Here is a 25641-nt window from a genome sequence, read left to right on the forward strand (position 1 = left end):
TCTCAGCTTTCACGTGGCTACCCACAACCATTAGCAGCTCCAGCAAGGGGGTCCGGCGCCCTCTTCTGGTCTCCAAGGGCACCAGGCATACATGTGGTCCACAGACATACATGCAGACAAAACTCCCATATGCTTAAAATTAAAATGAACAGCTCTAAAAAATCTACTAAGAAAACCAAGGAACTGGAAGAAAGAGCTCTAATGACTTTCAGTGACAAATGAACTCACCCTTTGGTTGAAGCAATGTTCTTAATACGTTTCAATAGAAAGAGGTAGCTATGCTTAAACTGCAAAAGCGCATGGGACAGCTGCCATGCCCACGCAAACCCAGAGGACTGCTACCAAGCTAACGCAGGACTATGGAAAAGCAACCCAGCCTCTAGGGAGCCTTCCATGACCCCAACTAAAGTGGAGAGAGAGACAGAGGCCGTATTCCCACATTCTGCGTTTCTGCCCTTTTATTTCTGATCCATGCCTTTCCCTTTCCTTGCGTAGTTGGGGACTTGAATCTGTGTGTCCTTTGTTTCTTCCTTCTTCTGACCTTGCCTATTCTTCACAGAAACACAACCTAAGGACAATCTCTCTGCTATCATTTGTGTCCTTTACCCAGGTAAAGAAAAGAAAAGAGCTGATAGACACACCTTTGAGCCCTTAGATTCTGTCGTTGCTAACCCGGGAATGGTGATCCATCCTTCAGTGGGCAGAAGAGAGAAAGGGTGCCCTGCAAAGAGTGGATCTTTGCTTTCTTATCCTTTGTCCCTCTTTCTCCCCTTCTCCTCCCTCTACTCTCTCTCCTCACTCTCACCATCTTCCTTCTTCTTACTGTCTTTTCTTCTCAAGTTTCTTTGCCAACAGGAAGGGTCAGCTACATGAGTCGGAAAATAAGCAGCTATGCCTTGCAATACTTATTTTATTAGTCTTATCTTAAAATTTGAAAATGGAAATTTTTTTAACATAGCATAAACACCAGAGCTCATGTCTTGTGCACTTTTAGAAGAATGTCATTACCAGTGTGTTTAAAATAGTAATTTTTTAAAAAAGTCTAGATTTTACTTTTTTTCTTTAAGACCCCTTCCCCTTATGTCCCATACACACTTGCTGTATCTTGGAGACACTCCATTTCTCCATGTAGACTCCACCAGACAGAAAGCATCTCTGCATACAGAACCATTCAACTTGCTGGTAACGTATCCATTCATGGGTGGAACCTGCTGACACTCTTCCTGGTGGTCAGAAGGGGAATATTTCTAGAATTAATCATGTGGTGCATTTTGGAAGGCAGCTGTGTTTACCTCTATACCACCAATGCATTCTCTTTAAGACATTTTAAAGTTATTTTATGTGTGTCAGTGTCCTGTCCTCATGCATGCCCATGTACCATGTGTGGTCAGTGCCCAACGAAGCCAGAAAAGGGCATCGGAACCCTGTACCTGGTGTTTCAAATGTGTGGCCACTAGGAACCCAACCCAGTTACTCCGGAAGAGAAGGTAGTGTTCTTGGTTGCTGAGCGATGTCTCTACCCCCAACACTACTGCGTTCTCATGGAGTGTTTGGAAGTCAGTGGTTTTATGGACCATTACTAGGAGAACCTGTAGTGTGTCTTTGGAAACAAGTTTATTAGAACCTGACTTTCAAGCAATTCAATGTCATGCTGACTGTCTTTTCTTTAGTCAGCTATTGGGTTACTAACTTTAGTATGTTAAATGTTTTGGGGAAAAAATAATTAAATCAATGAAAGATATTGGAAAGATTTGATATCCCTCTGCAAAGGAGAGGCCTGGAGCCTGATATTATATCTGATAAAACTAAATTATACCAAATATCTAAATATCATAACTAATAAAGTTATAAAACACTTAAGAAAGTGTGATAACACTGACTTTTGGGTCTCATAATTTCTTGGATATGACATCGTATCTCAGTCAACTAAAGAAGAAATACATAAAACTAATTTTGTTGGCATTAGAGGCATTTTGTCCATCAAAGGACACGATCAAGATATTAAAAAGAGAACTCCAGAATGGGAGATAACATTTGTAAATCAAATTCCTAACAAGGGATTAGTATCCATAATATATAAAGAACTTCTATAAGAAACCAATACAACAAACTACCAGATTCAAAATAGGCACAGGAGATAAATGTATTTTTGTCCAATAATACACATGAAAAGATGCTCTGTACCACTAATAGTTAGGAAAATTCAAATTAATACCACTGTGAGATAATACTTCCTACTCATGAGGATGCCTATTATTTTAAAAGAACAGAAAGTAACAAGGGTTGGTAAGATATTGAGAAATTGAAACAAGTGGTCATTCACCAAGACTGTAAAATGACTATCTTTCATTTTATATTTTACATTTACATTCACACTACCAATACTGTAAAATACAACTGTTATGGAACAGCCTATGCATTCCTCAGCAAACATAATGTAGATTGACCTATGATCCAGGAACAACACTTCTCCTGAATATATACAAGAGGAATTGATTGTTTATATAGGTTTTGGAGACAGGTCTCATATGTTTTGGATTAGTCACTTATTACATAGGTGAAGATGACCTTGAATTCTAATCCTCTTGCCTCCACTCCCTATTTCTGGTTTTGCAGAGGGATGCTACCACAGCTGGTTTTATGAAGTACTGGGGACTGAACTCAGGGCTTCATTCATGCTAGGCAAGCACTTTACCAACTGAGCTCTTATCTCAGCCCCTGAAAGTGGAGTTAAAAGCAGAGACTTAATGAGATAACTATACACTCAAGGAGGCATATTGTTGAACTGTGAAAGCAATCCAGGCGTTCGTCATGAAGGAATGAAGAAATAAAGTGCATATATATCATATTATCTCACCCCAAATACATTTACAAGCGTGAGTGTTACGACACGGATCTGTAGTCATAGCACTTGACAAGGTAAAGGCAGGAGGATGGAGAATTCATGGTAAGCACTGGCTGGGTGAGACTGTCACAAAAACAAAACAAACCCAGGTACAAGCTGACACAGAGATGAACCTTGACACGTTATGCTAAGTGAAATAAGCCAGATGCAAAAGAACAAATGTTCTGATGTCCCATTTATAAGTGACGCCTAACATAGGCAAATTCCTACAAACAGGAAAGAAAAGAGTGGGAACCAGAGCCGGGAGAGTGAAGGTTGGAGTCATTGCTTAACAGGTATAGGGCTTCAGCTAGAGGTCAAAACAAAACAAATCAAAACAAACAAAAATGTTCAGGAGATGTTTGTACATTGGTGTAAATGTACTTAATGCCATTGAACTGCACACTTACAAATACTTAAAATAGATTTATTTTAAATTTCTGGACATCTAAAATCCATTTTATTCTTAGACAGCATCTTTGAATATAACCCACGCTGCCCTCAAACATGTGTTCCCTCTTTCTATAATTTTTCTTGGATTATAGATATGTGCCACAGGCAAAAAACTGAATGCTATCTATATTTGGCCACAAATATTATTTATTTTTATTTTTTTAAAAAGAAACTAAAACATCTGCTTGCTATGAATGCTTGTTTGACACAAATTCATAAAATGAGAACTAATTCTGAATGTGAAAGTGGTAAGAGGTGGTGGTGGGGGATGTGGGAGATGGGGTGATGACGAGGACAGAGGCTTTGTGCGATGGATGGGGAGCACCACAGGGAATGGCGGAGGGAGCTGGTTTTCTGTTTCCACGACCTGAGGCCAAAGCACCAGCCATGGGATCTACCGATCTCTTGATCTTGTCACCAGCCTCCATACAAGCAAGAAGCACATTTCTATTGTCATAAGCAAACACTGTTTAGTATTTTTTGTTACAGAAGCCAAAAAGAAACACACAGTCACCAAACCTATTGTTTAGAGGGAAGTTACTAAGGTGTTCTGCCATGTGCTACTTTTTCCAATTTCCAGATTGAATCTTTTTGCTTGTCTAATATCTCAAATGCTACATTTATAAGGGTTTGACTGATAGCCTTGCATAATGATAATAGAAGCATTATTGTAGGCTGCCTTTCTATTAGGTGCAAAGATCTTAAGTGTGTGACCTCAATGAACTTGCACATCAATTCCATGAAGGATTTATTATTGTTTCTGAACATTCTTAGGGCTTATGGACTTAATAATTTGTCCCTTGTCAAGCAGCCACACTATTCCTTTCTCTTAGAGCATTTTTGCTGTTCTTAACTTGATAATATGTATTTGGTATAAGATTTGGGGACAGGGGAGTGGAGAGATAGAAGTTAACTACCTTGTGAAATATGTGTGTATGAAAAAAATCATTAAAAACAAATTTAAACATGTTTGACTCACTATTTTAAGTTCTCTCTCATAGGTAGCTATTTAGGACAAACTCAGGAGCGTATGATGTTAGCAAATGCCTGTGGGGTACAATGGTACGAGATGGGGGTACACATACTTTCCCAAACCCTGACTCTTGATAGTCAACAGGTTTCTCTTAATTCTCAGTGATAAGAAATGAATAAACAGCATGAAAGGGACAAAGAGTAAAGACCCAAGAAGGCTCTGGTCTGTCCTCATCCTGCCAAGCCCCAGGAAACATGATCACTTATCTAATTTCCTTAAGTCCTTTTGCTAAGGCCTCCTTCAATGGTGGTTCAGAGTGAGGGGTTTTACTGTGCAGTGTGAACTCCAGAGGGCAATGATCCTCACAAATGTCTTTCCCAGAATGATGGCGTACCCCTTCCGCGGGCAAGCGGGATGATGCAGCCACACTGCTCTCCATTGCATGGACAAAGGGAAAACTGGTTCTCCTAAACAGACCAACGAAGAGACTGCTTCTTGCCCAGCAGGTCACTCTCACTCCTTCTATCTGGCTGTCCTGCCTCCTTTAGACTTAGAGACTTCCTGATCTGCTTGGATCACTGTTGGGTTGTTTCTGATGTCTCAAGAGTGCACCCTGCTGGAAAAGTACCTTGCCAGACAGTCCACATTTGAATTTGAAGTTAGAGGATTGGGCCATCAATAATGAAACTGGGGGTGAGTGTGTAACTCAGCAGAGGGTACTTGCTAAGTATATAGATGGCTCTAGGGGGGAGACAGACAGAGAGAAGGAGGGAAGAGAGAAGGTGTGAGGAGAGGAGAGGAGAGGAGAGGAGAGGAGAGGAGAGGAGAGGAGAGGAGAGGAGAGGAGAGAAAGCCTGAATATGAATGTGAATGTGAGTGGAACAGACCTAGAGCATCCCCATAGTTACCATTTCTTTCTGGACTGTGCGAGGTTGGATCAAGTTTCCTTCTTTTCTGTTTGTGACAGTTGAGAGCTTGTCAGAGGCTCTGGCAGGAATGGGACCGCAGCTGCTCCTGTCCAGTCCTCTATTTGGGCAAAGTTGTCCTCCTCCTCCCTTTTGACTAAACTTCAGAGGGTCACACAGGGAGCAGCGAGGGGTCAACGGACCCCCAGCCAGCCAGATATCTGAATCCACTGTGATGATAGTGGAGTGACAGAGGTGGCAGCCAGACCATCCTTACACTCTCAGTTTGACATTTACAATTCAGACTCATTAAAGGAGGTCATAGCAGTTCCTCTAGTTACTTCCCTCTGCCCAGAGGGTCTGAACCTAAAGAACAGAGCTCAGAATTTATGTGATTCAAAAAATTAAATTCTTTCTGATTAACACAGAGTCTGGCTACAAAATACAGGACTTCTTTTGAGCTCACTGAACAAACTTAAGTACCAAGGAGCCTGGTAGGTTGACTATTGTCCCTACGTCAAACTTAATATTTTGTGTTACAAGGCATCTCACAGCCAGTGTTACTTTTGTTTACTGTTAAACATCTTGAGAATTAATTTTAAACTTCACATTTAAAATTATTTGCTTGTGAATAATTTATGCACTCAGTAATCATATACATTTTTGAGAATTTCTATGACCTGAAAGAAATCTCAACTTATGTTTCCCTTTTCATTTCTGATTTTGTAATTAAAACAGCATGATACTGGCACAGCAACAGGGTAATTGATCAATGGAATCAAATCAAAGACCCAGAAATAAATCCACACACATATGGACACTTGATCTTTTATAAAGAAGTAAAATCCGTTCAATGGAAAAAGGATAGCATCTTCAACAAATGATGCTGGCCTAACTGGATATCTACATGTAGAAAAATGCAAGTAGACACTTATTTATCACCATACACAAAACTCAAGTCCAAGTGGATTAAAGACCTCAACATAAAACCAGAGACACTAAATCTGTTAGAAGAAAAAGTAGAGAAGAGCCTGGAACACATTGGCACAGGAGACAACTTCCTGACCAGAACTCCAACAGCCCAGGCCTTAAGGTCAACATTTAATAAATGGGACCTTATGAGGCTGAGAAGCTTCTGTAAGGCAGAAGGTACTGTCAACAGAACAAAGCAACAGCCTACAGACTGGGAAAAGATCTTCACCAACCCTACATCTGACAAAGGTCAAATATCCAAAATATATAAAGAGCTCAAGAAATTAAACACCACCAAACCAAATAACCCAATTAATAATTGGGGATCAGAATTAAACAGAGAATTCTCAGCAGAGGATTATCGAATGGCTGAGAAACACTTAAAGAAATGCTCAAAGTCTTTAGTCATCAGAGAAATACAAATCAAAACAACTCTGAGATTCCACCTTATACCAATCAGAATGGCTAAGATCAAAAACTCAAGTGATAGCACATGCTGGCAAGGATGTAGAGAAAGGGGAACACTCATTCATTGCTGGTGGGAGTACAAACTTGTACAACTACTATGGAAATCAGTCTGGCACTTTCTTAGAAAACTGGGAATAGGGCTTCCTCAAGACCCAGCTATTCCACTCCATGGAATATACCCAAAAGATACTCCACCACACAACAAGGTGATATGCTCAACCATGTTCATAGCAGCCTTATTCATAATAGCCAGAACCTGGAAACAACCTAAATGTCCTTCAGTGGAAGAATGGGTAAAGTAACTGTGGTACATTTATACTATGAAATACTACTCAGCTATTAAAAACAAGGAAATCCTGGAATTTACAGACAAAAGAATGGAACTGGAAATGATCATGCTGAGTGAGTTAACCCAGACCCAGAAAGACTCACATTGTATATACTCACTTATAGTTGGACACTAGGCCAAAAGGGATGTCCCATGAAAGTCTTCACTTACCAGGAGATTGAGATAGATGCGAGGACTTCCTATTGGGACTCTAAGTGAGGGGAATATGGGAGAATGGGGAAATAGAAGGATCCAGAGGGTCCTAGAAACCCACAAGAAGAACATCATGATGGGCAGATATGAACCCAGGGGGGTCTGCTCAACCTATGCGTAAACCAAGGACAATTCATGCAGTAAACATTGAACACCTACTCAGATCTAGCCAATGGACAGGACACTCCCCACAGTTGCATGAGAGTGGGGACTGACTCTGACATGAAGTCTGGTGCCTCGTATTTGACCACTTCCCCTTGGTGGGGAGGCATGGTGGGACTCAGAGAAAGGATAAGCAGGCTACCAAGATGAGACTTGATAGGCTGTGACTGTATGGTGGGGAAGGAGGTCCCCTTCTGTCACAGACCTAGGGGAGGGGAATAGGATGAAAGATGGAGGGAGGGAGGAATGGGAAGATAAAAGTGAGGGGGTCACAATTGAGATGTAATCTGAATAAATTAATAAAAAATAAAAATAAATCTAAACATAAATGTATGAAGTATTTAATAGTGAGAATAGTAATGAAATGGCACACTATATGATATTTATATTTAATTGTGTTATAACTAATTTTGATCTTTGCATTTTCCTTTTAGTACTTTGGACATCCTTTCCCCATATCTTTACTGTCTCCCATTCTTTCTATCTCTTTCTGTCTCCCCTTTCTTTCCCCACATTACCTTTTTAAAAAATTTCTTTTAGACACATTCAAAATCAAAAGTTCTCAGGGCTGAGGAGATGGTTCAGCTTATAAAAGCATTTTTTTTGTGTGTGTGTAAGCACAAGGACCTGAGTTTGAACCTCTGGAGGCCATGTGAAAGCTTGGTGTGCATGTCTATGGTTCCAGAGCTCTTATGGAGATGTGAGGAGGCAGAGACAGAAGAATCCCTGAAACTCCAGGACCAGCTAGCCTGGTGTATGAATAGAAACCAACAAAGTAGTACAACAGCAAAGTGACCCTAGGTTAAGTGGAAGGCAAGAACCAGCGCTATGGTTGTTTCCTGCCTTCTGCAACTGTGTGTACGCGTGCATGTTCAGTTTCTCTCCCTTTCTCCCATCCTCCTTTCCTCCCTCCCTTCTTCCTTTCCTTCCTCTCCCCCTCTCTCTGTCAGTCTCTCTTACACACACACACACACACACACACACACACACACACACACACACACACACACCTAAGACCCCACTGCCATCTAACGGGAAGACCACAGGCAATTTTAATCGGCTCCTTCTGCAGGCAGCCTTACCTTTCACAGCTCAGAAGTCTCACCAACTCAAAATTAAAACTGTATGAAATTGCTGGAGTTTGTGCAAAACAGAGGCCATGTCACAAGATTTAACTTAACAGTGTTTGGTATGCATATGGCATCCCTTCTTCCCAGACACGTAGAGTTAAGTTGGACATCAAAGCCTACTAAGAGCAAACACTGTGCATGTGGTAGGTGTTCGGCATCTGCCAAATGAGCGCATGCTCATATAAACGAACAAGCAAATGAAACAACTACGTAAATAAGAACTAAATTACATGGTACGGACTTGGTAATGGGACTGGTGGAATATATTAATCATACAAAGCCACTTGGCAATTACTTAAAGCCTTTTAGAACAACATTCTGTTTTTAATTTAATGTTGTTTTATTAGCAAGAGATTGGCATTGCCTGTGGGAAAAAGCAGTCCTGGCATGTCTCACTGCTGACTCTTCATTAGGGAATAAAAAATGGAAGCATTATAGGCATTAAAGAAGGGGGAAAGGCACTGTAGACCTAAAAGAGAGAGGATTTCAGAGGTTGGTAGGATTTCCATGAAGCAAGCTGCTTTCCACTTGGCGGTGAGGATTTCCTCCAGGGTAGGATGCTAAGTTGGAAAGTCCTGGGATTTTGTCCTTTTTTTTTCCTTCCATGTGAACTTGGGTCTGCTTTATTACCTATGGAAAACAGAAGCATGTCAAGTCTTTGTGTTGACTAGGAGTCCATCTTTGCACTCGTATTCCCATGTGTACTTTCTTCCCCTGTTATCTGTGTCAGAATGAAGTACAGGATCCATGCACCGGGGCCATAGCATCGTCTGAGACACAAGTACGAGGCACGTTTCCAGACTAGAAGAAGATGTTCATATTGTGTTGGGAGATTCAAGGTAATGGATGCTCAAATGACCAAGGGAAAGCGTAGAGTGTGCATATGCAGAGAACTCATTCCTAGGGAAATTAGGAAGCTTTCACTAGAGAGGTTAAGTGGCTTGGGGTCAGAATTGAATGTTTATATCCCACCTATAGATTAGAATGACCAGGAGACTAAAAGAAGAAAAGAAAGAAAGGGAACAATAAACGCACAAAAGAAAGTAAGGGAGAGGGAGGGAAGGAGAAAAACAGTAACTAGAATTTGCTTTTGTAATATTTCTGTTTAAACAATATATAGAGATAGATGATATTAAAATGACACATGATGGCTGATTTGTTAGCTTTCAGTACTCAGTAAATAGTAGTTGTATTTAGACCACATGTGGAGCTCACTAGAAAGTAACTTAGTTTATTTCCATATGAACTAATCAAGGAATATTCTTGCCTTTAGTAATAGCAAAATAAGTTCATCTCACCTTAAAGATACCGTTTACTGATTTCACAGGCAAGTCCCTTAAATGTGAGTGGGCAGGAACAGAGGCACTGCCCATCCAGAAGAACCGCTGTTCCTCCATTTTGACAAGGATGGCATTTTCTAACACTGAATTCATTGATATAGTCTTCAACAGCTCTTTCCAAATTCTGTTTCTTTACGTATGCATCTTTTATTTTTAAAGGAACCAGATTATATATAGGGGATAGCTGCAAGAAAGAAAATATTCAGTCTTAGGTCTTTTCTACAGAGGAATTTGTGAAACACCCATCACTCAATCACTGACTCATCAATTTATTTGTTAAGGGGAAGCTTATTGAATGGTTGTTGCCACATACTGTGTTAGCTTTTGAGGTTACACTAGTGATCAGAAGTATTCATGATGCATGCTGTCATGGAGGTTACATTTAAAAACAAAAAGAATGAGAGAGGGCATATGTTATCAAAAATATCATCAAGCAAGTAAGAAGCCTGAAGTGGGGGAAGGTATTTGCAATACCTTTAAGACATAATGGCATTCTTCACAGTTGAGTGGAGAGTGAGGTCTGACTTTCACATGTACTCTGGTGCCCCATATTTGACCATGTCCCCTGGAGGGGGAGGCCTGGTGGCGCTCAGAGGAAGGATAGCAGGCTACCAAGAAGAGACTTGATACCCTATGAGCATAATGGAGGAGGAGGACCCCTCAGTAACAGTCATAGGGGAGGGGAGTAAGGGGAAAATGGGAGGGAAGGAGGAATGGGAGGATACAAGGGATAGGATAACCATTGAGATGTAATATGAATAAATTAATAAAATATATTTTTTAAAAAAGAAAGAAAGAATGGACTCATATCTGGAATGTGTCAGGAACTACTAAGGCATAACAAGTTTCTACTGATAGTTTTGGCTAACCCTAACTCATATTTCAGCTCTGATCTGTTTATTTGGAAGAAAGAGCCCTCTTTCCAACGCTGCCACACTAGCACAAGCAGTGTTAGCATGTGGTAGAGTTATTTTGGATTTTGAGAAAAGATATTTATCTTGTTTTGCCTTCAAAAGAAAGTCAAGGCCAGATAATCTAAGATACAGGAATAGAGGGCCATAGAGGAAACAGTTTGGATAAAACTATCTAAACAGTGTTCAAAGAGATAAAGATGAAGGACACACAGGTGGTGACAGTTTCAAAGAAGCCTCAATCCTGGCATCACAACTACCACAGGCAGACAGAGGAGAGCTCCAGGGTACCCGCCTCAAGCCTTCTTGCACAGCTCCTCTTTTTATGACCAACTTTGCCTTCTATTAAGTAAGAAAAAGTTTTGAGTCTTTCTCCTATATTCACTAGCTTTCTTGTCATTGTAGATATATTTAAGTGGACACAGTTTATCAGGAAACTTTCTAAAATACCAATCTTAATATTCATCACATTTATATCTCTTCCAAACATACAAAATAAAAGTGTGTGCCAAATGTGGTTTCGTAAGAGAATGATAATTACACTTACACTTACACTCAGTCACTATGGCTGTAGCCTACAGGGTACTAACATCCGTCAGTAACATCCAGGGCGTGTCTGCTAAGAATTACATAGCAGAACAAAGTGGCAGATTTGTTCACCACTCATTATTACCTCAGGGCACTCAAGAAAGTCTGAATGTAGAGTATTCATTTACTCAGTGGGAAGTGATTAAGAGTGGTGGTAGGAGATGGAAAAGGGAAAAAGGAAAGCTGAGAACAGAAAAGGTGAGGAGGCACAAGCGATACCAGTGAATAAAGCCAGAGGAATGCGTCGATTTGCGCGAGGTGTACCACAAGCCTCGCTACATCTCCTAGTTCATTAAATAGCACACAATGGAATTTATCAATCCCAGGCATATGAGAAAATACACCTGACTTCCAGGAGAAACAAAATGAGATAAAAGACTAATATCCCCCCAGGAGTTCCCATAAAGGGCACATTGTATTACATAACATCCTTTTGGAAAGTGAAGCAGGCTTACGTAACCTTGCTTCTTATAATGTCAAAGCAAAACCTTACAGGAAGCAAGTGCATTAAATTACAGCTGCTGTTGCCTTGGTAGAGCCTGTAAGCTTCATCTCTCTCTAATAAGCTGCAGTAGATGTAGCTTCTCTCTGCCGACATTTTAAGGATTTGGTTTTTAACAGTGGCTATAAGAGGGAGAAGCAAAGTTCAAGTGTTTTGTGGAGACTATATGTAGGGTATTTGTGTCAGTACACATGCAAGCTGAAAGTGGAATTAGCATCTTTTCCTGAAAAGTGAAGACTAAGACCAAAGTAAACGTTCAGACTATATCCTCTCTATGGAGAGGCCTATGTGACTATAGGCCAGCCTATATCCTCTCTATGGAGAAAGGCCAAGAGCAAGATAGTGGGCTATTGAAAGCCACAGGCTCTATGTAGTATAGTTCTGCCATGGTCACTGTAGGAAACAAAGTTGTATCTCTACCATCATAATCATCAATTGGTTTACTTAGTATAATGTGACATCATGGTTGGTCTTCCAAGATGAGCCTGGCAACTTAAGTATGTAGGTCACTGACTGATTTAATTTGCAGCAGAGGATGAAACACCAATGGGATGGAAGAGTATAGCAAGTCTTTGTATGGTTACACAGAACGATAACTATTTTAGTATTAAGAGCATCCCTATTGTTTGACATGTTGTCTACAGAGGATAGAATCCTCCTGCTCCTCACTAAAAGGACAACCAGTGGTTACAGACTGTAATTAGTAACCAACGACCCAAAGGTCCATTTCCACAAAATATATGAAAGCAAAACTACTTAGAATCTATTTCAAGGTCAAACTTGCTATTATTTATTTGTGTGTGTGTGCGCGTGCGCTCGTGTGTGCATGTGTTTTGTGGCACTGGATGTTGAACCTGCGTACTGCTCTATGCTAGGCAAATGAAGATCCATTTTCTATCTTTGAGACAAGGTCTCATTACGTCGCTCAGACTGACTTTAAACTTGTTATCCTTTCACCGGGCGTGGTGACACATGCCTTTAATCCCAGCATTCGTGAGGCAAAGGCACGTGGATTGCTGTGAGTTCGAGGCCAGCCTGGTCTACAAAGTGAGTCCAGGACAGCCAAGGCTACAGAGAAACTCTGCCTTGAAAAAAAAAAAAAGACCAAACCAAAACAAACCAACCCAAACCAAAACAAAACCAAAAAACAAAACTTGTCATCCTCCTGAACAGATGGGATTACAGGTAGGTGTTACTTTACTGTGCTTGAAGGTCAAATTCAACTGTATCTAATTTCTCTTTAGGGACTTAAAAACATGGAAAATAAATAAAAAAATGAACCATTTCTTCTTTTTAAAAATGTTCTCTATAAGAAGATATATTTACAAAGAGGTGCTTGGCACAGTACAGCTGCCATTTCCTTAGGAAGGTCGGACGTTGATGCAAATTAACTAGGCTTTCAATTTATGGACTTTGAAACATAGACAACTAGAGTGGACAGATTCTTTACTAATCAAAACATCTGAACAATGAACAGGAGGCGCTATGATGCACTTAGCCAGAAGGACTGTGCTGGCTGCTGACGAGTTCTTTGAGGATTCTAGTAAATACCGTGGGGACATCGCACCAGAGCCTTTATTCCTGCGGATGTAAAATGACAGCTCTGAAACATGTCGCACTATTTACAACCTCCCAGACACCAGCCTTGGATCCCTTTGTAAAGGACAGACTGAACTTGGTTTACTGAGCTGAGAGAACAAGCCAGCTTAGATGTTGTCTGCCTGAGTTTTCAATTCTTTCTTTATTTAAAATCTTCAGACATAAATTTTATTTAAATAAAATTTGTATTTAACAAATGGGCTTCCTTTGATTTTTCTTTTCTTTTCTTTTTTTATTTTTTTGTTTCTTTGTTTTTTGAGACAGGGTTTCTATGTGTAGCCTTGCTGTCTTGGACTTGCTTTATAGACCAGGCTGGCCTCAGACTCCACCTGCCTCTTCCTCCTGAGTGCTGGGATTAAAGGCATGCGCTACCACCGCCTGGCGATTTTCACTTTCTTATACAAGCAATTTTTTCACTTTTATTATATCTAATTTAGGGGAAATACCTTCACCTTTGTTTTGTTTTTCTAGTTGGACCCAGGGATTAATACAAGGTAAGCTAATGCTCTGCCACTGACCGATATCATCTCTCTCTCTCTCTTTCTCTCTCTCTCTCTCTCTCTCTCTCTCTCTCTCTCTCTCTCTCTCACCTATCTATCTATCTATCTATCTATCTATCTATCTATCTGTTTATCTTCTTTTCTCCTCTTCCTCCCATCCCTCCACCTCTATTTTCAACTTTGAGACAGAATTCCTCCAAGTTGCCCAGGCAAGCCTTGACCTTGAGGCCTTCCTACCTTAACCTTCCAAGCAGCTAAAGCTACAGTATGATCTACTACACCTTATGTGCAGTTATGTGTGCGTGTCTGCTAAAGGCTTTATTTCTATAACCAAAATGCAGAATTGGTTGCAATTTTCAGTTTCTGAATTTTTCCTTCATATAAAGAGATAGTTTGCCAGATTTGAGTTTGGGTGGCTTTAATTAACTCTTCAAAGACAATAAAATCGAGCAAGGAAGTAAAATTCTACAAAAACTAGTACTATCAAAAGCATTTCTAAAATGTAATAGAACTGACATTGTGAGCAAAGATAAATTTGACTGGAGAAAATAAACCATAAGACATGCATGGAAAGCTGCGAACTATACAAGCAATGAAATTAGTAATACTGGGGTGGGGGTAGGGGGGAAAAGCAGTGACTAGCATACGTCTTTTTAGTAAGTGGAAATGGTAATTACATCTTTATAATGGTAACATACAGTCTCCAATCCCTTTATGAGGAAACAGAAGATTGCAGGCTCTCAGGGTTTCCTAGATTGAACATTATTATAATTACAGAAAAAAAAGGGGGGCAGGCCAAGAGATTCACACCTGTATTCCTAGCACTTGGAAGGATAAGGCAGAAGGTTTGCTGAGAGTTCAAGACCAGGCCAGGGTACAGAGTTAGACCCAGACTACTCAGAAGGCTGAGGCAGGAGAATCACTGAAGTTTAGGAGTTAAAGATCAACTGCGCCATAAGAAAGAGAGAGGGGAGAATTGGATTCTCTGACCACAAGAATTACTTGTCTTTGTGTTTGTGTTTGTCAAGGCATTATGAACATCCTTTTCATAATGACTCTTGGATGAGGGTCTCCTGAGTGGTAGGTGATGCATGATTCCCAGAGAAGACAAGCGGAGCCAAAGGCTGACCGAAGAGAAGTATTCTTGGTGCCTGTTTTGTGCCACCCTGCACTATAGACTCTTTATGAACAATCTTAATACATCCTCAAGAGCACATGGAGCTCTGAAGAATTTAGTGTTGTAGAAATCACATGTTGTAGTGAGCGACAGACGGCATGCCTTTCTTTTATGCCATTCTTCTTTTTGAGGAAGCCATGAGAGAGCATTTTAATACTGACACCTCTCTCTTATAAAGGCAACAGTTATCTGAACCTACTTGGATGTGTAATTAGAAAATGACAACATCTTCTGTCTTAAAAGAAACATTCCTTACTTTTTGACTAATGAGAGCTGGTGCATCATTCAAGGACGTTGCCCAGTTGACAAAGTCATCCACGTCAATTGTCTTGGCTCCTCTGAGAAGCTTTTCTTTCAGGAGAATTGCATGTTTACTGGTTCCTCCTCTTATGAAGGAAATGACGTCATCTATGATGTTATCACTGGTGATGTTTACTGGAAAAACAAGGAAAACTTGAAGAAAAAAGCACTTGCAACTCTGTGGTCAGTTATTTGGATGGCGTTTGATAAATGTGTACTAATCTTTTTAGGATAGCTTGGTGTATTTGTTGAACTTCAATTGTAGATATTACAAAAATCTCTGTTCCATAATCTATGAGGGCAATTTTTCTCAATAGTCAATTATAGAGTTCTATTTCTTTTAAAAAAATAATGATGGTAGATAGATTGAAAACTTATATCTCATCATATAAGGTCAAGTACATACAGGGAAATTAACATGACTTTGAAGGAATTATATACATTTTTATAAGCTTAATTTCATTATTATACTGTGTATAATGAGCTTGAAATTGTCTTGATAGTGAACTGTTGTTTATCCTTCATCATTTATACAAATGAAAAACTTAAATGATGTGGTGGAATAGCCACCTGTGGTCGTGCAGTGAACCTAATGGTATAAGATTCTGTTCCTTTGTGAGTTGCAGTCATATCTACAAGTGAACATAATTTAAACAGTGTCCAGCTTCTGCTTGTACAGCCCTTTCACTATCAATTGGCTCTTTACAGATGATCAGAGGCATTTTAAAAAATTTAAAATAAATAGTTTAATCAAAATTTAAGTAAAAAGATTTTCAAGTATTCCTAATTAGAAGAAGATATGATGTCTCCAGCAGACCTTAATTCTTGTAAAATTGCTAAACATTAACGAGAGAAGGTTATGTTTGTAACAGGCATCTTGAGTTCCAAAAAGGCAGTGGTTGGGCGCTAAAGGAAGATTTGCCGATGAGGCCATGCTGAAAATAGAGCTGAGAAGACAATTTAGGTCTTATTCATTGTCATGGACACAAGAGCCTACATTAGCTTATATCAAACCTTGTGAAAATTAAGGAGAAAAAGAAATTGGTGCTCAAGACAATTTTCCATCAGTGACTGGTTTTCTATCATTCCCACAAAAGATACACAGATCAGCGTGGTAATGCCAGCAGCCCCTAGAGCCATGTGCCTCCCTTGCACAGCAGTGGCACTAACAGGTATGTGTCTGTGGGCTGCTCTTGCTCATAGTGACCAAAGGAAAAAAAATAGTTCTTAATAAGTGATTTTGACATTTCTAACTGAAGATGGTAACAAGGTATGAGAGGCAATACTCTTAGCTATTGGCTAGTAGCTCTGCCTTCCTCCATCTAATCAATTTTCCCACACTTACCAGTTTTACCACCACCGGTCTTTGTGCAATCATTTTTATTAACATTTGCTGTGAGTGATGGTCCATCTAAGATGCTTTGTAGAGGAGTGGTTAGAGATACATCCAGTTTAAACCCAAGACACCGCTTTACATCATTCAGGTCAATACCTGTGTTATAGATTCATATGAAGATTATTTGATATTATCTGTTAATATCACAAATTCTAACCTTACTATGTACATTCCTAGACATCATTATTGACTCAAAGGTAACATCATGTCTTCCTTGTCTTGCCTTTTTATTGGGATCTAGTGGCATCCTTTCACTTGGCTTGTCAACTTGATAGCAAAGGACATATTACATTTATCAGGATATAGGTCAGCTTGAAAAGGATATAGGTCAGCCTAGGTGGTTATAGTAAAATCCTTTGTGATACTCAAGGGAGACAGCAACAGCTAACATGCACAGAATGTTATATATATATGCCTGAAATCATTCTAAACATCTTGTATGATTTAGCTAATTTAATTCATACACTAATCTTATGAAGTATCACTCATTTTCATTTGAGTCTACAGAATCACAAAACAATATCCAATTCTTTTGGACAGATGGTTTGAATATATAGCAACTTCATTTCTCCTGATACTATGAATGACTACACATAAGAATCTTGGAAGTCAACTCACTCTGGCATATGCCTACCTAAGCAGTTATATCCTGAAATTTCTTGAATGTATATATTATTGTATATATATTACATATGCAACATATGTAATACATGTATATTTAATATTTCTCAACAGTTCCTTTGTTTTAAAGGTAAACAGACCTGACTTTAGGGAGTCCTTTAGCTTTTGTTCATACTTCTTTTTGATGTTACCTCATACATGCACACATATACATGCTATTATTTGTTATGAATTCCACCATGTTTTGTTTCTAACAGAAAGGAAAACCACATTTAATGCAGAATTTAATTCATCCAACATGTGTTTCGTGCACACTTGTGGGAACAACAGAAGAATTATCTGCTGCCATTTCCAGTGAGAAGGGAAGTGGGAGAATTTAAAGAATAAAATAAAATGAAAAAGAAGACAATGACAGAAAGGATTCTAGAATCTTACACCCACCCTCAAGAAGTGAGCCTATTTGCTACCTCAGGGGTGGACACTTCCATATGTAAATGACCTAAAATGAGGTACAGAGATGCAGTTTTCTCTTCAACGGCACTGGGACTAGCCCCAGGACCATTTTCTAAGGCCAGAAGGTATATGGGTTTAAGTAGGTAGCTCTGAGTTTCTCAGAACCGAGGATCTCCTTTGTAGAGCTTTGATTCAAAGACACATCTGGGCTGATGGCTTCTCTGTGTTCTGATCACCCTGGCTGAGCCTTCTCTCAGATGGTTCCTCTCATGTTCCTCATTCTGTGATTTGCTTTGACTCAGCCTACCAAGTGGAGCTTACAGAGACCTCCCTGTGCTGTGGGTACAGCCGTGAACAACACAGTGGTCCAAACACCTCCATATTGCATGCCCCTGGGGAGGCCTGTATATGCTCAATACCAGACTGAGGTAGCAAGAGCAGTTGGCTCTGGCCATGTCATCTGTTCATACAGGAAATGTTTATTGATACAGGGAGAGTGTTGAGCTTAGGATCACCATTACTTCCCACTTTCCATTTGAAACTGAGGCCTTGACACACACAGGAGCCATGAAAGTGTATCTTAGTAACACATTCCTGTCCAACAGGGAGACCCAAGTATTGTGAGGATGGAGTGGAGATATGCTGGCATCTATGACATATTGTAACTAGTCATAATCACTCAATGGACCACATGGTTATTTTTAATTAATTAATTGTTTAATTTATTAATGTTTTTGTTCTTTGAGATGAGTTGCTTTACATAGTCCTGACTGTCCTGGAACTCTCTTTGTAGACCAGTCTGGCTTAGAACTCATAGAGATCCTACTGCCTCTCCATCTCACAAGTGCTGAAACCAAAGGCATGCACCACCATGGCTGACTATAGTTATGATTTATTAACACAATCATTTTGAGTTTACTTTATTATTTTTACAAAACACAGTCTTTCTGTGATATCCAGGCTGGCCTCAAACTCCTGGTCTTTAGCAAGCCTTTTACCTTAGCTTTTTAAGTAGCTGAAGTTACAGGCACATATTGCTCTACGCTCTGCTTTATTTCTAAAAGGACTCGATGAATCTTTTGGTCCAAAGCATCTCTTAACTTGAGAGGATGCATGGGTGAATCACTATGTTACTTTTGACCCATGGTTTTGATTGTAACAAAGTCTTATTCAATATGCTCTCAACTGAACTATCCCCATAATATTCGAATGATAACCATATGAGACAAAATTAATTTTTCAATCTTGTTTTAACACATTATATTTATATTAAAATACTGATTCTTCCTTTCTCTCAAAGACAATGTTTAGAACAATTTGTTCCCACCAACACTGAAGAATACTTTGAAAGATAGTCATCATACATAAATTGAACTAGTCTGAGTAGTAAGAAGCAGGTTATGTAAGTTATTTCTTATACCTTCTTCTACATCTTAAATAAAGTTTTCTTAGAAGCTGTATTCCCATTACCAGCCATTCCATTATAATATGATGGTACATTTCTTTGTAATACTACTGCGTAGTTTGGGAGCAAATGAGCTTATTCAAAGTGTAAATCAATGAGCTGTTTGATAGACTGTTAGATGCCAAAGTGCAAAATAGAATTATCTCAAAAGAGCAGATTATTAGGTTATTTCATTCTAAGAGTTTACTGAAAGAGGGGAATGAAAGCAAGAGTACTCAGTTGTAACCGCGTTTGTAGCGAGAATTCATTTTCAGGCATACCTTTCTCTTTCATGGAAGCTTTATCCAAGATGTAGATCATTTCGTAGAGTCCTCCCAGAGACCCAGAGCTGCTGTAGTGAGTCCCATACGTTTCCAAAAATCCAAAATATTCTCCCTTTTCATAGGAAACTGGCAGAGCTTTTATGTCATCCAGGAAAGTTGTTGTCACTACAACGTCGCGATTTCTCATTACAAATCTACCTAGATGAACCATGCCTTTCACATGCAGAAACACTTTTTCCTTTGTGAAAGAAAAGAAACATGACTTTCATCACTAATCCATTTCTAAAGACTAGATAGCTGTCTTTATTTGCTATTGTATTCATTGTTTTTGGCAGACACCCTCAGCTGAGCTTTCAGCTGCACAAAGATAAGATTCTTCATTGGCTTGATTCAAGAAAGTACTCTAAGTATCTAGGAAGATGACTAGCCATATGGTCAGTATACAACTAAGAAAGCAAGGAGTGAGCTAAAAGGTTCCAACTCTCGGGGGGACATGTATATCGTGGCAATGTGTGGACTCATACAAACTAACTGTACCGTTGAGTACAATATAAATATTGAGAGTGGATTGTTACTTTTATTAATGCAGATGAAGCATCTAAGCAGATGATGATGTATCAGGAAAGGAAGAGTCAGCATTTGATCAATATCCTACCAATGCCTAAAACAGCATTTATTTAGAGGTGGTGAAGTGAACTCTGAAATCCACATTAAACACTGAAAACAAAGAGAATTCTTTAAAGTCTCAGTCTGCAAATGCAATTCCAAAGTAAGCAAACCAATTTTGTGTGCAGCGTGTATAAGCACACCCACCATTGCTTCAGAGACAGGCTCTACTGTGAGCACATAGACATCGCCCTGAGGGGGGCATTAGATAAATAAGCAAAATCTCCCAGATTAATTCTTCATTGAATTAATAATCATGGTGACTGTTAAATGGGATGCTCTGACGTGAAAGTCAAGCAGGATGCTCTGAACCCGTAGAACACATACTTCTAGCCAGTAAAACCCAATGTCGGCCTCACTGACTACTGCCAGCATCTGAGAATTCCCTGTCCTTGGCAGTCTGCTTCCTGTTCACAATATCTCTGTGAAATTTTTTCTGTGTTTTAGTTTCATTTCCTGTTACCTCAGAGAGAGGCTTGGGGAGTTTGAAATAGTCCTATAATATTCTTTATATGAATTATCCTGTTCTTACCGTCTTTGAAAAGTATGTCGACAATCGTTGAAAATTTTCACTCTTGAAATATGAAAATTGAAACTTAGCTGAAGAGTCCTTAGGCTTTGAAGAGTTTTTGTCTGGGAAAATGTCGTTAACTCCTTTTACAGGTGTTTCAGTGACTGTAAGTTTTAGAGATAAATCTGCATTAAAATTTGAGGTCTTCTCCTTGATGATGCTTTTGAATATTTGAATCTGTTCTTCATAATTCTCAGTTCTGAAACTTTTATCAGCCTTGGTCTAAAAGGGCATAGTAAAAAAAAATAGCTGTTAAAAACAAACCAAAATCAGGCAGTGATTTGAAAAGCAGCAGAAGGAAGGAGCTTAAGGTAAAGTTGCTGGAGTCGGATTTCTTGGGTTCAAGCACAGTGTCGTATTTTAATGTCATTTTTATTGCTGTGATAAAATATCCTAACAAAAGCAACTTTAGGGGAGAAGAGATGCATTCGGCTCAGGACTCCATCACTTTGGAGAAGTGAAGGCAGGTATCTGAAGCAGTTGACCTCATCGCTTCCATAGTTAAGAGCAGAAAGATGGAGGGAGGGAGGGAGGGAGGGAGAGAGGGAGGGAGAGAGAGAGAGAGAGAGAGAGAGAGAGAGAGAGAGAGAGACAGACAGACAGACAGAGAGACAGAGAGAGAGAGACAGAGAGAGAGAGAGAGAGAGAGAGAGAGAGAGAGAGAGAGAGAGAGAGAGAGAGAGCCAATGTTTAGTTCTGCTCAGTTTTCATCCTTTACTATAACATAGCGTAGGCCCTAAGCCCTAGGAATGGTGCTACCTGATTTTAGGCTGTGTCTTTTCACAGAAATTAACACAGTCCAGCCAATCCCCTGCAGACATGCCTGGGGGGAGATTATAGATTGTGTCAAGTGAACAATTAATTACAACTGAGCATCACAACCCCTCCTATTTTAACAGGTCACATGGACAGATCACATTTAAGCTATAGCCTTCTAGCTCTTGTCTGCAAAATATACGTTTGTATAGTAACATAAGATACAGTCTAACTTTATAAAAATCCTTAGCCTTTAAAAATTCAGACACCTTAAGGGGTCTGACTTTCACACGTACTCTGGTGCCTCACATTTGACCGCGTCCCCTGAATGGGGAGACCTGGTGGCACTCAGAGGAAGGATAGCAGGTTACCAAGAAGAGACTTGATACCCTATGAGCATATACAGGAGGAGGAGGTCCCCCTCAGTCTCAGTCATAGGGGAGGGGAGTAAGGGGAAAATAGGAGGGAGGGAGGAATGGGAGGATACAAGGGAGGGGATAACCACTGAGATATAATATGAATAAATTAATTTTAAAAATTAAAAAAAGTTCAAAGTCTCTTAACTCTAAGTGCCTATGGAGGGAAAAAAACAAGCCACATTCTTCCAACATATAATGGTACAGAACAAACGAACTGGGATGCAGAACAATTACATCCAAATCTGTTCCTCAAAGATTCAACAGGGAAAAGCAGCAATTCCTCTACCTCTGTATTCAGCGTCTGAGATCGGTGATATAGTCAGGGCCCTAGCAGGCTGTAGAAGCCCTACTCCTCCAGACCTGTAGCATTACAGGTTGTCTCCTAGGCTTAGATTATATCCATTTCATATCTGCAGCTTTTCTTAGGAGATGCCCTATGGTTCCAGATTTTAAATATCCTGCTGTCTCCATTGCAATCGAGGTTTCACTTTTCTAGTGTCTCTTCCAGTGGTTTGTCAGGGCCTCTCTGCAGGACTCTAACTCTGCCACACAGTGCCTGCTCTTCATGACTCCCTCAGCCTTGCATGGTTCATGGTTCAAAACCACTACCATGTAAATGGCATTTACAACACTGCCCAGTTAGGGGCCAGCCCCTTAGATCTACCCTGGCTCCTCTTGGACCACAGCTCTATGCGTTTCTGAGTGCTGACCTGATGGAAACACTCTTCTGCTGCTCCGGTGTCGCACCGAGGGCCTCTCATCAATGGCAGCACCAATCTGAATACTCTAGAACCCTGATGGCTCCACCATCAAACGAATCAGTCCATTATTTTTATATTCATTTTCACTCAGGATCTCAAGTCACAATGAGAATGAAGATCTATTTTTTGGTCAAAATACCAGACAAATGGCCTCTAGCTCAGTTAGTTCCCAAGAGAGTCTTTGTTCTCAAAAACATCACATCATGCCTCTCCTGCCCACAATCTTAGCATCACTGTCTTCCCAGCTCCCACCAGAGTGACCCACTATCCTCCACTACCAGCTTTTCTACCAAACTCTTCCACACAATCCAGTCATAAAATAGTTCAGGTAGCATAAGAAGTGCACATGTTCATGACAACAATGATCTCACTTCTTCAGAACCAATGTTATTTTTAGAATAGTAATAATAAAATATAAAACAAATGCATTATAAATAAATAATACATTTAAAACATATTATTTAGTACTAATATATTTATAACATAATGCTTATAATTAAAATTAACACATTTAAAGAGATTGTGAATAATTTTATATATTATAAATAAATATAGGATAATAGAAAAGAATAAAATCTACTTTTATTTCTATTGCTGTGATAAAATACACAGACAAAATCAACTTTAAGGTTGTCGTTGAGCATTTCAAGGAGGCTAAGGCAGGCATTTGAAGCAGCTTGCCACATCCACAGTCAAGAGCGAAGAGAGAGTGAATATGAAAGTATGTACGCTTACTGCTCATTTTATTTTTGGTGCTGTTAAACAGTTCAGCATCCAAACCCAGGAGCAGGTAAAACTCACTTTTAGGTTGGGGTAACATAATTAACATAATTATGACAGTCTCCCACAGACATGCCAAAGACCAACTTGTTCTAGACAATCCCTCACTGGGACTCTTTCTCAGATGGTTCTACATTGTGTGAAGTTCATTATTTTTTTTTAAACTTTTTTAATTACTAATTTATTCTGATTACATCTCAATTGTTGTCCCCTTACTTTTCTCCTCCCTCCCTCCCTTTCTCACACTACTCCCCTCCCCTAGGTCTGTGACAGAAGGGGACCTCCTCTGCCTCCATGTGGTCACAGCCTACCAAGTCTCATCTTGGTAGCCGGCCTATTCTTTCTCTGAGTACCACCAGGCCTTCCCACGATGGGGAAGTGGTCAAAGATGGGACACCAGAGTTTGTGTCAGAATCAATCTTTGCTCTCTACACAATTGTGGAGAATGTACTGTCTATTGACTAGATCTAAGTAGGGGTTCAATGTTTACTGCATGTTTTGTCCTTGGTCAGTGCAGTAGTTTGAGCAGATGCCCCTGGGTCCAGATCCACCCATCATGATGTTCTTCTTGTGGGTTTCTAGGACCCTCTGGATCCTTCTCTTCCCCACTCTCCCATACTTCTCTCAGGAGGTCCCCAAATCTATCCCCACCTCTTGGTAAGTGGAGACTTTCATGAGACATCCTTTTTGGGCTAGTATCCAATTATAAATGAATATATACCATGTGATTCTTTCTGGGTCTGGGTTAACTCACTTAGTATGATCATTTTTAGTTCCATCAACTTGCCCATAAATTTCAGGATTTCCTGGTTTTTAATAGCTGAAGAGTATTCCATAGTTTAAATGTACCACAGTTACTTTATCCATTCTTCAACTGAGGGACATTTAGGTTGTTTCCAGGTCCTGGCTATTAGGAATAAGGCTGCTATGAATATGGTTGAGCATATCACCTTGTGTGGTGAAATATCTTCTGGATATATTCTAAGGAGTGGAATAGCTGGGTCTTGAGGAAGCCCTATTCCCATTTTTCTGAGAAAGCACCAGATTGATTTCTACAGTGGTTGTACAAGTTTGCACTACCATCAACAATAAAAGTGTGTTCCCCTTTCTCCACATCCTTGCCAGCATGTGCTGTCACTTGAGTTTTGATCTTACCCATTCTGATGGGTGAAAGATGGAATCTCAGAGCTGTTTTGATTTGCATTTTTCTGATGACTAAAGTCGTTGAGCATTTCTTTAAGTGTTTCTCAGCCATTTGATAATCCTCTGTTGAGAATTCTCTGTTTAACTCTGATCCCCATTTCTTAATTGGGTTATTTGGTTTGGTGGTGTTTAATTTCTTGAGTTCTTTATATATTTTGGATATTAGACTCTTTGGACAATAACATGAATTAGATCCAGTAGCTTACACTGCGTAGCTATTCTGAGTGGGGAACATAAAGTCATTATAACCACATAGAAAGAGTAAAATGGATATAGTTATCTTTAAAACAAGTCTTACTGGTTAAATGCTCAACACAAAGATAACTCACGGTTGAGTTATCCAACTGATTTAGGACAAAATTCACTGCACTCATTCTGAGTCATCCTAACAACTGCTATCAAATCATTTTTCTCTTTTCCAAAACTCATGTTTCTTTTTTCTTAAAAAAAATTCTATTTTTTTTGTCTGAACATAGTCCAAGGGAAACATATCAATAAAAATAGGAATGTAGCATTTTTGAGGTTTAGAAAGTATTGAAAAACTGTTTTAATTTTATTTTAAATCACCCATGTATGTTTTTGTGTGTTTTTTATGTACATTAATGTTGTGCCAGGTGAGGATGTTGGATTGATTCCCTGGAGCAGGGATTATAGGTTGTGAGCCAGTTGACATAGGTGCTGAGAATTGAACCTGAGTCCTCTGGAAGAACAAACGCCATCCTTAAAAAATGATCCAGGGACTCAACTCAGATCATCAGGCTTATGTGGCAAGTTTTTACACACTGAGTTGTCTCGTTGGCCTTTTTCCTCCCAAAAAATTCTTTTGCTCTTTTCCTAGAATGTACATGTTACACAAATTCATATACATATGAGAAAAATAAA

The 25641-nt window shown here is 39.5% G+C and overlaps 1 protein-coding gene across 2 annotated transcripts in view; it reads right to left on the reverse strand.

The window, feature by feature from the left end:
• Positions 1 to 8563: 8563 nt before the first annotated feature.
• The window catches only part of C9 (complement C9), a 46864-nt gene continuing 29786 nt past the window's right edge, over positions 8564 to 25641 (reverse strand). The window contains exons 6-11 of one of the 2 annotated variants that reach the window (XM_084781824.1): positions 20802 to 21062; positions 19601 to 19841; positions 16751 to 16897; positions 15362 to 15540; positions 9787 to 10012; positions 8564 to 9118 (exon numbers count right to left, since the gene is read on the reverse strand). In XM_084781824.1, the coding sequence (XP_084637950.1) occupies positions 9788 to 10012; positions 15362 to 15540; positions 16751 to 16897; positions 19601 to 19841; positions 20802 to 21062 (1053 nt within the window). In that variant the 3' untranslated portion in view covers positions 8564 to 9118; position 9787. Of the gene's footprint in view, positions 9119 to 9784; positions 10013 to 15361; positions 15541 to 16750; positions 16898 to 19600; positions 19842 to 20801; positions 21063 to 25641 lie in introns of those variants that run through there. The other variant, XM_084781825.1, reaches the window with a different exon arrangement.

This window comes from Acomys minous (genome assembly GCF_964271855.1).
Source record: "Acomys minous genome assembly, chromosome: 5".
Taxonomy (NCBI): domain Eukaryota; kingdom Metazoa; phylum Chordata; class Mammalia; order Rodentia; family Muridae; genus Acomys; species Acomys minous.